At 34.1% G+C, this 16,063-nt stretch overlaps 1 protein-coding gene across 2 annotated transcripts in view; it reads left to right on the top strand.

Annotated features, from left to right (window-relative positions):
* Positions 1-16,063, top strand: part of GOLM2 (golgi membrane protein 2) — a 104,212-nt gene that overhangs the window by 84,980 nt on the left and 3,169 nt on the right. Inside the window, exon 9 of one of the 2 annotated variants that reach the window (XM_054565477.1) lies at positions 11,044-11,211. The exons of the other annotated variant lie outside the window; for it this stretch is intronic. Coding sequence (XP_054421452.1) covers positions 11,044-11,211 — 168 coding nt within the window. The remainder of the gene's footprint in view (positions 1-11,043; positions 11,212-16,063) is intronic. 2 annotated transcript variants of the gene reach the window in all.

Genomic DNA, 16,063 nt, shown 5'->3' with positions numbered 1-16,063 from the left:
CTTCCGAACATTTAAGGAAGAAATAAAACCAATTTAATATAAACTCGTCTATAGACTTGAAAAGGAAAAAACACTTCCTAACTCATTTTATGAAACCAGAGTAAGTTGGATAGCAAAACTAAGAATATGAGAAAGGAAAATTACATTACAGTCCCTCTTAACATAGAATAAAATATTAGCAAGTCAAATCCACAGATAGATAAATATGATGTGCATGATGACCATGTAGGATTTATTCCCAAATGCAAGGGTATTTAATATTTGAAAAGCAGTCTATGTAATTCACCACCTTAACAAAATATATGAAGAAAACCAAATGGTAATCTTTGTAGATGCAAGCATTTGAGGAAATTCAGTGTGTATTCATGATAATCAGCAACCTAAACAAACTGGGATTATAAAGTAAATTCTTTAATCTGATAAAGAGTATCTGCAAGAATCTTAAAACAAAATCATACTTAATGGTGAACTATCAGAAGTTTTACCCCTGAAATCCAGAAGGCTGGGATAACCACTATCATCACTTCTATTTGTCTTTTTGCTGTTAAGTCCTAGTCAGTGAAATAAAGTGCAAGAAAAGGAAATAAACAGTATAGATACTGGAAAGGAAGAAATAAAACTGATAAATTGATATTATTTGCAGACATGATTTTGTATGTAGAAAATTCAAAATAATCTACAAACAAATGTATTTAACAAAGTTATTAGATACGAAGTTAATATAAAAATTAATTGTATTTTATATGTCACCAAGAAAATATGAAGTGAAATTTTAAAATAGAAAGTATATTTAATATAAAACACATCAGATCCTTGAAAAAAATCTTACAAAATAGTCACAAGAACCTCTGTAAACTATAAAATATTAACAGAAATTAGATAAATAAATTCATGTTCATAGATTAGAAGGCTTGGTATTTTAAAGATGTTAATTCTTCTCAGATCTAGAATTTCTTTTTTTAATTATATTTTATTGATTATGCTATTACAGTTGCCCCAATTTTTCCTCCTTTGCCCCCTCCACCCAGCACCTTCTACTTCCTCAGGCAATCCCCACGCCATTGTTCGTATCCATGGTTAATGCATAGATTCTTTGGCTACTCCATTTCCTGTACTGCATTTTACATCCCCATGCCTATTCTGTAACTACCTATTTGTACTTCTTAATCCCCTGACCTCTTCACCCCCCTCCCATCTGACAAACATCAAAATGCTGTCTGTATCCATGATTCTGTCTCTGTTCTTCTTCACTTAGTTTTTAGATTCAATTGTTGATAGATATGTATTTGTTGCCATTTAATTGTTAATGGTTTTGATCTTCTTTTTCTTAAATAAGTCCCCTTAACATTTCATATAATAATGATTTGGTGATGATGAAGTCCTTTAGGTTTTTCTTGTCTGGGAAACTCTTTATCTGCCCTTCCATTCTAAATGATAGCTTTGCTGGGTAGAGCAATCTTCGTTGTAGGTCCCTGCTTTTCATGACTGAATACTTCTTGCCAGTCTCTTCCTGCCTGCAAATTTTCTCTTGAGAAATCAGCTGACAGTCTATGAGAACCCCTTTGTAGGTAACTCTCTGCTTTTCCCTTGCTGCTTTTAAGATCCTCTCTTTATCCTTAACCTTTGGCAGTTTAATTTTGATGTGTCTTGGAGTGGGCATCTTTGCATCCATCTGGTTTGGGACTCTCTGCTTCCTGGACTTGCATGTCTATTTCCCTTACCAAATTAGGGAAGTTTTCTTTCATGATTTTTTCAAATAGATTTCCAATTTCTTGCTCTTTCCTTTCTTCTTCTGGAATGTTGGATCGCTTGAAGTTGTCCCAGAAGCTGCTCACACTCACTATGCTCATTATTTTTGGATTTTGTTTTCTTCTTGTTCTGATTGGTTGTTTTTGCTTCCTTTTGTTTCAAATAAATCATTGATTTGATTCTTGGCTTCATCCACTCGACTGTTGTTTCCCTGTGAATTGTTCTTTATTTTAATTTGTGTATCCTTCATTTCTGGCTGGATCTTTTTTATGCTGTTGAGGTCCTCACTAAGTTCCATGAGCTTCCTTAAAACCAATATTTTAAACTCTGCATATGATGGATTGCTTATTTCCATTTCGTTTAGCTCTTTTTTGAAGTTTTGATCTTTTCTTTCATTTGGGCCATGTGTCTTTGTCTCCCAATTTTGGCAGCCTTCTTGTGTTTGTTTCTATATATTAGGTAGAGCTGCTTTGACTCTGTGTCTTGGTACTATGGTCTAATGCAGTAGGTGTCCTGTAGGGTCCAGTGGCAAAGCCTCCCCTATCACCCAAGCTGGGTACTCAAGGTCTTCCTTTTGTGTGGGCTGAGTACGCCCTCCTCTCGTAGTTGAGCCTTGATTAGTCTTAGAGGGTCAATGGGAAAGATTCACACAGGCCAGTCAGTTGCAAGGACTGGCTATGGCCACTGACCACCAACCTCTGCCCTCCACAGAGGATCAGCTGTTCAGGGGCAAGGTGCTGATGCTCCAGTGTGGTGTGTAGCTGTCCACTGGGTACGCAGGCTCTGGGGTTTCTTGTGTGGTGCTGGCCAAGGTCAGCCCCCACCTGTGTTTTTCCTGGGGCCACCCTCCCTGAGCCATAAAGTAATTTGAAATGGCTGCTGCTCATGCTGGGCTTAGAGATTCCCAGGAGAACCAAGCTGTGGAACTAAGTTGGCTGCTGCTAGAGCCAGGCCTGTTGCCCCTTAGCAAGAGGTGCAGGGGCTTAGGGCTCACGGAGGATGGCTATTGATTGTTTGAGAGGATTTAGGAAATTGTGAAGCATGAGGCAAGACCAGTCATTCAAATGGAAAAGCAGCTTGGGTGGGCCTGTAAGTTGGGTGGGATGGAGTCTCTGGGGATCCCAGGGTGGGGCCAAGAATGTTAGCTAGGTTGATAGAGTCTCAGATGTGGCACCAGCCTGCCAGCTCTGTGGCTCTGTTGGGGGAGGGTTCAGAAGAGGAACAATAATAGCCTGCCTTTCTGCTTGGGGGAAAAGCTTATTCCCCACTCTCGCCTTGATGCCAGATACTTCATTTTCTCCTTATATGCCAGTGGTGGTTTCCACGCTGGAGCTCAGAGGAGTGAGTCTGATCAAGTCCATATGTGGGTTCTTTAAGAGGAACTGCTTGGGACTCCAGAAGTTTCTTCCACTGACTCAATTCCCACTGGTTTTTGCAGCCAGAAATTGTGGGGGCTTATCTTCCCCTGGCACTAGAACCCTGGGCTGGGGGGCCTGATGTGGGACTGGCGCTTCTCACTCCCAGTTTGGATGAATGTGGTTTCTTTAATACTGTAGTTGTTAGACTTCCGTTCAACTTGATTTCTGACAGTTCTGAGTGATGGTTGTTCTGTATTTTAGTTGTAATTTTGATGTGGTTGTGCGAGGAGGCGAGCCGTGTTTACCTATGCCATCCTGGAAAACTTGATACAGAATTTCAGTGCTTATCCCATTATAATTCCAGGAGCATTTTTGAGGGGTGGAATTTTGAGTAACTGACTCTAAAATTTGTATGGAAATGCAAAGGACTAAGAATAGCCAAGACAATCTATAAGAAGAACAAAACTTAGCAACTTCCACTACCAGATATCAAGGCTTTTAAAACTCTTATTGTTAAAGTAACTAAGACAATGTGATACTGGCAAAAGAAATAGACAGATGGACCAATGGGACTGAATATAGACTCCAGAAACTGATGACACATTTTTGTACACATGGTTTATAAACAAGTTGATACTGCAGTTCAATGTGGGAAATGATAGTCTTTTCAATAAATAGTATGGGATCAATTGAATGGCCAAATGGAAAAATACTAACCTTACTCCTGTACCTCCCACAATACACAGAATGAAATTCAAGATAGCTTGCAGATTTAATATTGAAAACAAATAGAACTTGTACAAGAAAACAATATCTTCATGATGTAGATTAAGCAAAGATTTCTTAAACCAGATATCAGATACCCTCCCTGCCCAAAAAAGCTAACAATAAATGAAAAAAATGATAAATTGGACTTTATGAAGAACTTTTGTTAATGAAAAGATTAATTAGAACCTAATGTGTACCTACAAACACTCTAATGGTATGAGAATGGATAAATCATCGTATATACCATGTATACAATGGAATCATATGTAGGAGTTAAAATGAATGGATAAAATCCCATTATCAACATGGATAAACCTCAGAAGCATAATGTGGAAGGAATAAAGCAAGTAATAGAATAGATACAAGATGATGCTGTGTTGGGAGTCCCAAGGCCACCTTCAGGCTTGATGATTCAATAGAAGGGCTCATAGGACCGAAAAGAGTTGTTATACTCACAGTTACAGTTTAGTATAGCAAAAAAAAAAAAAACACAGATTAAAATCAGGAAATGGAAAAGACTTGTGAGGCAGGTTCCAGGAGAAAGCAGGCACAAGCTTTCAGGAGTTCCCTCAAGTGGAGTTGCATGGAGGTGTGGTTAATATTCCCAGTAGAGATGTATGACAACACATGTGAAGTGTTGCCAACTAGAGAAGCTCATTTGATCCTTCGTGTCCACAGTTTTTATTGGGGGTCAGTCACCCACATGTAGTCATGCAGTGCTCAAATGACTGAGCTCAGCTCACCAGACTCTAGCCTTCCCCTTGTCCACTTAGCAAAAACAAATATTCACCATAAATCACTTTGTTAGGATAAATTTATCCAGTCAAATTGGTATACTATGGCCCAAGCCTTCAGTCTTGTAAATTATGTGCGAGGATCCAGTCCAGGGCCAATTTTGAAGACAAGCATTTCTTTGGAATGCTTGCTGAGTTAACTCTTTCCTGCACAGATGCTGTATATTTAAAGTTTGAAAGCCTGTCAATCAATACTATTTATTAATGAATACATAAACCTTCATGGGGATACTTAACAACCAACTTAAGATAGAGGTTATCTTTGAGATAGGAGGAGAATGCTAAGGAAACGTACCCAGGGAACTTTAATTGTATCTGTAATGTTTTATTTATTTGAATAAATAAACAGTATGGCAAAAAAAATTCTGAAACAATGTGGCAAAAAAGTTAAAATTTGATAAAGCTTTGGATGATGGGAACACGGATGCTATATTCTGCATACTTTATATATCTGAAAATATTTAATAATAAAATAGAAAAATCTGTTAAACTTTTATAAAATATAAGTCCTGGTGCTACGTTAAAAAGAAAAATTTTTGTGAAATATTTGAACAAATGGTTTGTTCCATTCTTCAGTGTGTTACAATATTGTCTTAAGACATTTTTCCTGATATGGATTCAAATAGGCAATCAATCAAGCTTATACAAGAATTTGTTAATTATAGTATGGTCTTATTTATTTGGAATGTTAAAGAATAATACTGAAGTTGAAGTATAATGTCAGAATATTTAATGTACTTAAGATTAATGTAGTTGTCATAAATATGTGATGCATGCCTGGTAGTCTCCAAAAATTAACACATACTTCCTACCTCAAGTCCTTTATCCTATGCTAGTGCTGTGGCTAGTCCAATAAGTTTGGTGTAAAATAAAAGGGAGAGACAACGGAGAAAAGTATTTGACCTTGAAACAATCAAATTGTGTGCTTTCCTGCTTCTTTTTCCCCCTCATAGAATTAGTCTTAAGGAAAAAAGTAACAAAAAGGCAATTTGTGGATTATATCAAGAAGCAGAAAGAGAAGTTGAACCTCTTTGCATTGGGAATGGGGGATGGTCAAATTGTTCACATGGTTTAGCCATAATTTCTACCTACTATGTTTCTTTCATTTCTTGTTTCTCTTTAATTCCCCTAAATCCACTAAATTAACAGATTCATTCCTGTGCCTTTTACATGGAGGTCCCATACCCTGAAATGCAAAATTAAGTATGGTTTTTTTGCCCCGAAATATTGATGATAATTAAATCAAAGTAAACAGTTCAAACACCAGTCAGTAGCTTCCCCTATATATTGTTTTGTGAGGAAAACCTACAGTAACATTTCTGTCACAATTTGTACACCCTCTTCCCCTCGCAGCACTCATGAGTCTCTCTCATGTCTCAACAGATTAAGTTTTCACATGTAATGGACCCTCAGGGATACTTGAAATAGTCAAAACTGTCGGTGTTAATTTGAATAATGCAGGAGTCAGTTGAATGTGTTCATTGCCAGATGAATGGTACAAAGTAGATACTACCAATAGATAAAGGCTAGAAAAAGAGGTTGCCTCTTTTAGAGTAAAATTTCCTTTTATTTTCTTCTCTAGAGTTATTATAATCAAGTCAGATTGATTCTTTTTGTTTATAATAGTGGCGATATATTAAAAGAATGACATGAAAAATATAACTCTCTTTTGAATAAAATAGTTGAGAAATTGAAACCCATTAATGAACCTTTAGCTAATGAAGCAAAAAAACCCAAATTATCTTGCTTTGGCTTATAGTACAGAATTACAATATACTGTTTAGTTCTCTTGACTGAAATGCCCTTTCGTGACTGAGAATATTCTAGGTATTTGCCATTGTCCTTTACCTTTCTACTGGTCTTTGAAGTTTACAGTCTGATATTTAATGTGTTTTAAAGAATATGTGTCATTCTATATGAAGTTTATTGTTTTTCCCACTTGATGTTGCCTGAAGACTTTGAATAGCTAGTGTATATGTTGCTTCTTTGTGTTTTCATGTTTCAGCTGTTAAGATGAAGCTATCTTGTTACTGATAGTCTCTAAGTTAATTATTTTCAACCAGCCATCAGGGTGAAAATAATATTCAAGTACATAATTGAATTTTGCTACAATATAAGGAAATCTGGCTATCCAAACTAAATATAATTACTGTATTACTTCCCTAGTTGGGCACAGCTTTAACACTGTGGTTATTGAAAGACAGAACTAAATTTAAAATCTTTAAATAGGTAAAATGCTGCAGAGATGAAGTCTGATAATAAATTCCTATTGAAACACATCACAGATTTATACCATCATGTGGTAACTTTACTTCCTTTTTCCTTTTGAAATAGAGTTATTTCCCAAGATCATTCCTTTGACTTATAGCTGTTTTCTCTAAATATTTATTTCCAAGGAGAAATTATGTTCTCATTGTTTAACCTCTTCGCTTTACATTTATAAGTCTTAAATCTACACGTCTCTCACTTTGCCCCTAGAGTCTAGTTCCATACATGTATCTATATTTTCATGGTTATCTTACTGTAATTCTAAGCTCAGTATACCTAAAGCAACATTTGCCTTCCCTTACATTCCCAATTATACCATTTCGAGTCAGGCACCATAATTTTTAGTTTCCAGGCTAGAATTATAGAATCATTCTTTGACTTTTTCTACTTCATTGTGCCATCTATTCATTTGGTTTGTCATTTTTAAATATATTTGATTGACCTGTACGTAACGTTTTTTCTGATATCTTCCTAATTTAAGTCCTATACCTTCTTACCTGACTAGACCCTGGAGATGCTGTGGAACATAAGGCAGATTAGATTCCTGATCTCAGTTTAAAAGTAATCATGACAACTGCCTATTGCCTCCCATATGAAGTTTGAATTTCCTCTATCAGATAGAAACCAATGGTAGCAAGTCTCCACATTCAGATATCTTTTTCTAGGTTACTGTGTTATAGCACACATAACATCACTTTCTACTTACTTGTTTACATGTTCGTCTCTCTTACTACTATGAATTACTGGAGATGGAGATTGTAAGTATATTTTTGTATCATGGTGCCTAGCACATTTTCTGTCACAAAAATCAGTGAACCTTTGTTAGATGGATGGATGAAAAACATAGTAGATATTGGGTTGGCCAAAAAGTCCGTTTTTCCCCCCATAAAAAACACATTTTTTATTATTACCAATAATTTAATTGATTTAGATATTTTGAGTATGTTGGCTATCTCCTGCATGGTGTAACATTGATTGTTCTCAATTAATGTCTTGATTTGATTGCTATCAACTTAGACTGGTCTATCTGACTATGGAGCATTGTCCACAGAGAAATCTCCAGCATGAAACTTAGCAAACAACTTTTGACATATTCAGTCAGTCACAACACCTTCTCCATACACTGCACAAATCCCTTTTTTGTGTTTCAGTTGCATATTTACCTTTCTTGAAATATTAAAGTAAAAATGTGCCAAAAATGTTGTGGATTTTCTTGCATGTTCAACATTAAAATGGGTACACAAAAACTCACCAATTTTGATGTTTTTTTTAATGTATGCTGATATGACGGCTGTCAATACAATCTAACAAAATTGGTTCACATGAAGTTAAAGACAACTAAGCACTATTAGAGCCGTCTTACAGAAAAAAGTCAAATGAAATTTTTGGTCAACTCAATACTTTTATATACTTATTCATTCAAACTGTAACCTTATTTAGTAGATATAGCAGACCTTTTTATTTATTTGCTTATTTATTTACTTATTAAATATTGGTTTTAGAGAGAAAAAAAGGAGAATGGGAGGGGTAGAGAGAGAAACATCAACTTGTTCTTTCACTTATTTATGCATTCATTGGTTGCTTCTTGTATGTGCCCTGACTGGAGATTGAACCTGCAATTCTTTATATTCTCCTTTCCACTTTATAATATAAATACAGTCAAATTAATCTCTTTACTGTTTCCTAAATACTCCATCTTCATTCTTACTCTTTGAATGCATCTTTCCTTCTCTCTGTCATGGTCCCATATATATGCCTCTTTTTGAAATCTCTTCTAGCTCTAACCCACACTAATTTCTCCATTGTGTGACTTTTTTTGATAAATGTTGCCTGACAGTTACATAATTTCCAGTCTGTTATATTGATCAGCATTATGCATTTTTATATATATTATCAAATTCATTCACTGTTTAATGTGAAGTTTGTCTGATATCCCCAACTTGACTGGCAATGTTGTGTGGTTGACTCTTTTTTCTCTCTCATTGTTTATAACGGTTAGCTCTTTCTACAAAGATGAAAATTCTGTACATATGAGAGCACAAATTACTATTTAACAAAGGACAGTTGTGTTGTTGTCCATTCTTGTTACTGATTTTCTCACTGTTAGCTGAGTATCACTAATTGTATTAAAATTTTATGACTGAATTCAGGGTAGTCAGATCATAAAAATGCTTAAAGAAACTTTATGTATTGTTTTGTTGGAATATTATAATAGGCACAGATGGACCATCTCTGGTTAATATACCATGTTTGATAATATTAACTATATTTTGCAATAACTTTATTCATAACTGATAAAAATTGAAAATATTTTCTTGGAGGAAGTAGTATACTTCGAGCAATTTACTTGTTAACTACAATAAAATGTTTGTATGTTTAAAACAGCAGTTTCACATTGCATGAAGATAGTTTAACTGTTTCAGGTGTTTTGTCCATAGTAAATTTACATATTAAGAAAAAGAAAATATAGAGTTATATAAATCTCTCTTACATTGGCATGATTTATTTTATCATTAGGGAAAGAGATAATAATAAAAGTCACCAAAATGTTTTGTTTTGTGTTACTGTCATTAGGTAGGTTGTCTTTCTCACAAATAGCTTACCTATTCTTGTTATTGTTTTTCCTTTGTAACTCTTGTATATTCATTTATATTTTTCTAACTCTTTTATCAAATTTTGCACTTATTTATTTATTGCACATACTCGATCTTATTCTATAATAGATTTGAGAGGACCTTCTGTTTTTGTTTTTCATTTGTTTCTTTTGTGTGTGTGTGTGTGTGTGTGTGTGTGTGTGTGTGTGTGTGTTGTTGTTGTTTTTTCTGGCCACAATTACTTCACTCTCTGTTGTCACACCCCCCAGCTTTCAAAGTCTATGTAAATGTGATTTGTTCTTCAACTGTTTTCCTGATTGACTCATCACCCAGCAACGAGGAATATACTGTCCTGATGATGTGGTGAACCATCTATAGAATTAACTAATACCTCCATGATTTTTTTTTTTATTTGCATGTAACTTTTCTTTCTAAGCAAAGGAAGTTGTTATTTTTTTCCTGACTGTCTCATTGCAAAAATTTTTACAATATAATTCCAAAAATTTTAGACCCATTAAAGAACATTTTTTATAATTTTAAAAAAATTTTAAAAATTTACATCATGAGGAGTTTAATGTCATATTTAAGGGACTGGGATAAAAAGTTTGCTTTATGTTACTTAAATTTAATGTCAAAGTAGAGTTTAACGTGTCATTTTGAGGCATATCTTAATTTGCCTAACTTTTATTTTGAATGCCTGGTTGTTAAATAGCTTTCTGGAGTAGGTGTTATGTCTGTTGTTCTTCCTGATTTCTAGTTGTTATTAATGTATATAATTAACAGATTCATGTAGGTCAACTTTCTTAAGTACCCTCTTCCATTGACTTTTAAATATCTGGTTTACAAAATGGGAAAGAATAAATCAGAGTTACTTGGATTGTGTTTTCAAAAAACATACCAGTAGGGATCCTGATAGTTTACTCTCTGCCATTGCTCCTTGAAAACTAATTCATGGTTACAGTGAATCACTGGTACTGAAGGAACTTAAGATAATTCTCAGGTGTGTCAATTTTTCTTAGTATCATGAAAGAAACTAGCCTGCATAGTATTTGTTCATTTTTATATTAAAAAAAGATATCAAATTATTCATGGAAAGTGGTATATCATAAAGCAATAAATGACTACAAATTTCAAATATATTTTGTATCCAGTAATAAAAGTATTCTTCCCCATAAAGTGTTAAATTAGACAAATACTTCTATCAGAGAAGTCGTTGGTTAATAGGAAAACAGTACTGAATACGGTGTCCTTTTCTTTAAGAAAACATTAAAACCTTAAGTAGCAAGTACTAAAATTAACACAAAAGAGAAATTCTTAAATAAAAGTTATTTTCTGTCTTCAATCTTATTTCCTTTTTTCTTGAATAACCTTCACAAAATGTTTCTTTTTTATAAACATTGTCCTGAAAGTTGCCAGGTTTCACTTGTTTACTTTCTGATCTGCCTTCAGTACAGGTTCCTTCTTTTTCTTCTCTCTCTTTACTCTGGAATTAATCCTCTACCTACTTCACAGGCCGATTCTTTGATGAGAATGAATCCCCTGTTGATCCGCAGCATGGCTCTAAACTGGCGGATTATAATGGGGATGATGGTAACGTAGGTGAGTATGAGGCAGACAAGCAGGCTGAGCTGGCATACAATGAGGAAGAAGATGGTGATGGTGGAGAGGAAGACGTCCAAGGTGAGCGTGGGCCTGGTCTCCATGCTGTAACCGTGAAACCTACCAACCCAATTTGGTTGAATTTGTGTAGAATTTTCCCACTTATTAGTACCAGTATAGTATTAATACAAAGAGGTTTTGTGCAGTTTTTCAATTTTGTTTTGAAAACCATTTTACAGTAGTGGTTTGGCATTAGTAGATTTGTAGATAAATCATTTTAATTATTTTTGTTTTTAGTTATATGTGTTATTGATATAGATTAGATTTGAAACTCAGAGTCTTGAGAAGTTTTAGAATTAAATTGTTTTAAATGGCTCTAGACTTTACCTAAGGCAAATATATTCCTGGAAAATAATTCTTTTTAATTTCTCATCTGAAAGCATTTCAATTATTCTAGGTAAAATATTGACCAGACAGCCTTTTTGTTATCAGGGAAGCCACAAAAGGAATAATCAGAAGATAAGATTATTTCACTACTGATTCTGCACAGAAAGGGCTGATTTTGAATTTTTTTCTGAGGCTTAAAATTTATATTTAATGATCAGTTTGTGGAGATTTGTCTGTTTTATGTTTAATACACAGATTCAACATATTTTCCTTGTTAACTGTGTTACTTCTGAGCTTTTAACAGTGAAAGTTCAGAATCTACCTGTGTGCATGCAGCCCTACCCATGCATGCATATCAGAGTATGTTGCTTTATTGCAAGTTTTTAGGCCTGTTTTATGCCTGCTTACATCATTTAGTAGTACTTGTGGAGCTTTTCTTTTTTCTATAAAACTTGATTTTAAAGTTAACATGTGTGTTTCAGATTTTATATTATGCATGAAATATTTTTTTCAATGTAACCTGTCTTGATTTACTCTTTAGCTCTTTTTAAGGTAATTAAATTTTATTTAGGTTCATGATAAGAATTGTTTTTATAAAACTCAGAAGAAAATATAATTGTCCTAGAATACTATGTATTTAATAGAAAAAGGGAAACCAGAGACTCTGACTTCCACCTACGCATTGCTTTGATGTCCATTCTAGTTTTGGAAGAATGGTTATTGGGAATAGAAAGAAAATAATAAATGTTAGAAGTTATTTAAGGATACATTAAATGAAAATCTCGCAACACTTTTTGGTACTTTTGAATAAATTATACTCTTCTTTTTTATACTCCCATCCATCTTCATAAATTATACCATTTTTTTCCTCAACTGCTTTTGTGATTTGTTTGGATTACATTTACTTGCAGTTATTTGTAATGTTGTTTTAAGGCCTTTTCCTACATCTATATAATATCACCAGTTAGAATTTAAGCTCTCAGAATGCAGGAATTTTTATTTATTTTGCCTACTGTTTGGTTTGTATTCTTTTCTGCCTTCATAGTCCTTCCTACCACCCATAGTATGTAGCATACATAGGGCCCTCAGTAAATGTTGTTAACTGATATTTTTCCCTTTTCTCATTTAATTTTTATTCTTATAACTGTGACTGCAGTAATAATTCTTTAACTTCTGGTTTTATAAGCTTGCTTGCTTTGCACTTTAAACATTTCTAGTTTTCTTTCAGAAGGGCTTCTATCATCTCAGATAATTTTGAGGTTTTCTTTAGAGCAACTAATTTCAACCATAATTGAAAAATCATTTCTTATATTTTGGCTCTCTTAAAGGTGCTGACTTTTATTACAAAATTTTAGTTCAATATTTTTATGGTTTTTATCCATAACAGGTACATTTATCTTCAGTGCCTACTCTCCCTCTTTTCGGTACCCTCCACCCTCGCCTACCCTCAGTTCTCATTGCCACTTTCCACTGTTAGGCCCTCAGTACCTTCTTGCAGCCCTGCTTTTACTTTCACAAGAAAATTAATTCATTGATTCTAAGGAATATAAGGAAATGACCTAGGATGATATCCTCAGTGAAGTAGGGAGATTGGTAAATCCTTGTTTTCTTCATTTGCAAGTGAATCTTACTTGAGCTGGGGATTGCCATTTAACATTTTTATCCCATTTTGGAGTTCATTAAATGATAGCAGCAGAGGAGGGGGCAGCTACCAAGGGGGCTCCCTTATCATAGGGAACAGAAAGGTGCAAGATTATCAACTCCAGCAAGTAAAGAGGGATAAGTTTGGGTGAAGTGACTAAAAAGAAATACTGGAGACCCAAATAATATTAAACATGTTTTCATGTTTAAAAATGTTTCATGTTAAAAATTTTTAGGTATAGTATTAACTGTTCAAAAAGTGGGGAGGAGAAATTATGGTTATTTCCTAGTTAAGTTTGAATATTTGGACTTTAAATGCATTTCTTATAGCTTCAGTGTAGAAATAATGATTCAGTTTTCAAGCCATTTTGCACTTGTAGCCAAAGCAGGCAGTAGAGTGGAAAAATACATTAGCCTGACAATAGGAGATCAGCTGTGTACTGCTTGTCAAGTGACTTAAACTCTCTGGGCCAAAATTTCTTCATTTGTAATGTGAGAGTATTGAAGTAGTGTTCTCAGTGCTAAAATGCTATGGCTACATTCACAGTGGCATCACTCTGTATAACACAAGTATTATAGGAAATTGTATTTCAGATTTCAGAATGCCTGAAAAACATCTTCCCGCAAACCCAAGAAAGAAAATGCAAACTACCCCAGTCATTGAGACTCTGCAGCCAGAGTTATCTGCTCTCTCTGGTATTAGGAGGAGATTTTCCTCAAGTTGTTGTGTAGCTGGGATTAGAGATTCCAGCTGTAGGACTGAGGCTCTGGCTTCAGCTACGGACATTCTGGCTTTGGTCTCCAAAATTCTGGATTATGAAATGGAGGTTTGGGTAGCATCTCTGCTGTAGGAAGCTGAAGAATTCCAGCTTTGTCTCTGATGCCTGTTCATACATACTGATCATTTGGTTCAGCACTGTCTACGCAGTGTTTTCTTGTAGAATAAGGGAAGCCTAATTTTCCTGTGTTTACCATCCTGCTTTATTTTGGTTTGAAGTGCCTGGTTTCCTCAAATATCCTAAAATAAATATATTTACATTGGTGTAAAAAAATTTTTTTCCCAGCTTCTTAAAGATCAACTATGGAAAGATTGCACATCTGATAGATGTACCTTCTAATTCATTCTCCATTGTAATAGGAGATGGATGTTTACAAATTCCCTGTACTCTTATCTTTAATCTCACAGAACTTCCAAGTTTGTTTAATAGGATATGAAATGCATATTACTGAGTATATCAGTGGAAAGAAGCTTAGCATAGTGCTTAAGTGCCTGATTCTAAGCCAGGATTGCCTGGATTTGAATTCCAGCTGTACCTCTTAACTAGTTCTGTCACCTGTGAGTTACATAACCTCTATGCCTTAATTTCTTCATCTGTAAAATAGGGATAAATATAGTTACCTAACTCAACAGTTATGTGGATTATATGATTTAAATATTTGTTTAGCATTTAGGACAGCGTCTTTCACATGGTAACACTATATAAGTGTTTGTCGAATAAAATAATAATTTAAAAAGTAAAAGCAAATCTAGAATTTTTTTCTCTGGGTTGCCTGCTTTAGAGGATAATGGCACTTTGGACTATGGATTAATTTGTATGTTTTAATGGAGCTCACTGCTTGGTAGAACTTGCATTATGGCAGTGGTTCTTTCTTGACCTCAGAAGTAACTTAGGAATTATTTAATACATTATAAATATCTTTATGTTATATTCCTTTAATAGCCACTTTATGTTGTGAACTGTTTACAGATTTTGCTCCTTTGTAAAGTGAAATAAAATATTAGTTCGTATAATTATATTTAGTGGTTATTATTCAATATCAAATTTGATTAGGGAATTTCATCACACTTTAACAGATAAATGTACAGGTTGTTATTAGAAAGTTGAATTCTGGTTAAAATAGCTACACTGAAAAGGGACTCTTCTTAATGTAAATGATAGCTCAATGTAAGAAATATAATACTCCAAAAATCCTATGAAATTCAGAAAAACGATGTGAAGGCACCATATTAAAATTTTCTAAAGAGCATAAATTACTAAAAAAAAACCAAACTTCCCCTTATATTTATAGAGGACCTTGGAAGACTGCCTTCATATGCACTATTTTATTTTGAGACAAAAAACAGCTGTTATTCCTATTCTACGGAGAAGGTAATTAGAGTTCTAAAGAGGTTTAGGAACTACATCATGTTTGTTGAGTGTCTGGATCAGGACTGAAATTCATTTTTTTCAAAAAAATGAATTCTTTTCTATTCTTAGATCTTTGCTCTAATTTTCTCTTTATAATTACTCATTTAAGAAATCCAAAAAGTAACAGTATTTTTTCAATAACTTGCCTGTTAAATTTCTTCAAATTCTTTATATAATAGCTTTTCCCAGTGCTTCATGGTGATTAAGTTTTCATTTAATTACAGAAGTCTTGAAAGTTAGTTTGTCATTTTTTACGAATAAGTGTAGAGAAGAAATAAACACATCATTATGAAAAGTTAATGCATAAAACATCCATCACATAGCATCTTTCTTAACCAAAATTTTACAATAGGATATACCAGAGAAACTGAGAGTGGGAAACTTACTAAACCAAAGAGGATTTCAGAAAGCAATACTGTATATACGAATTTGGATTCAATATATAACTCTGAGTTATATAAAATTGTATTTCTAGGCAAATGATAGTAACACCTCGATCTATCATACTCAGCTATTGGGTAACTGTAACATGAACCAGAAAGTAAGAGAAGCCATTTATGTATGTATGTATTTATGTATGTACGTATTTATGTATGTATGTAAGTATGTATGTAGGTATGTATGTATGTATGGAGAGGGGGGAAAGGAGGAAGAAGGATAGGGAGAGAAACATTGATGTGCGAGAGAAACATTGATCACTCACCTCTTGTACGCAT

The sequence above is a fragment of the Pteronotus mesoamericanus genome, unplaced genomic scaffold, assembly GCF_021234165.1.
Source record: "Pteronotus mesoamericanus isolate MK-2021 breed Mesoamerican mustached bat unplaced genomic scaffold, CSHL_Meso_final contig_164, whole genome shotgun sequence".
Taxonomy (NCBI): Eukaryota; Metazoa; Chordata; class Mammalia; order Chiroptera; family Mormoopidae; genus Pteronotus; species Pteronotus mesoamericanus.
Note: the sequence above shows the minus strand (reverse complement) of the source record. Positions and strands in the feature narration are given on the sequence as shown.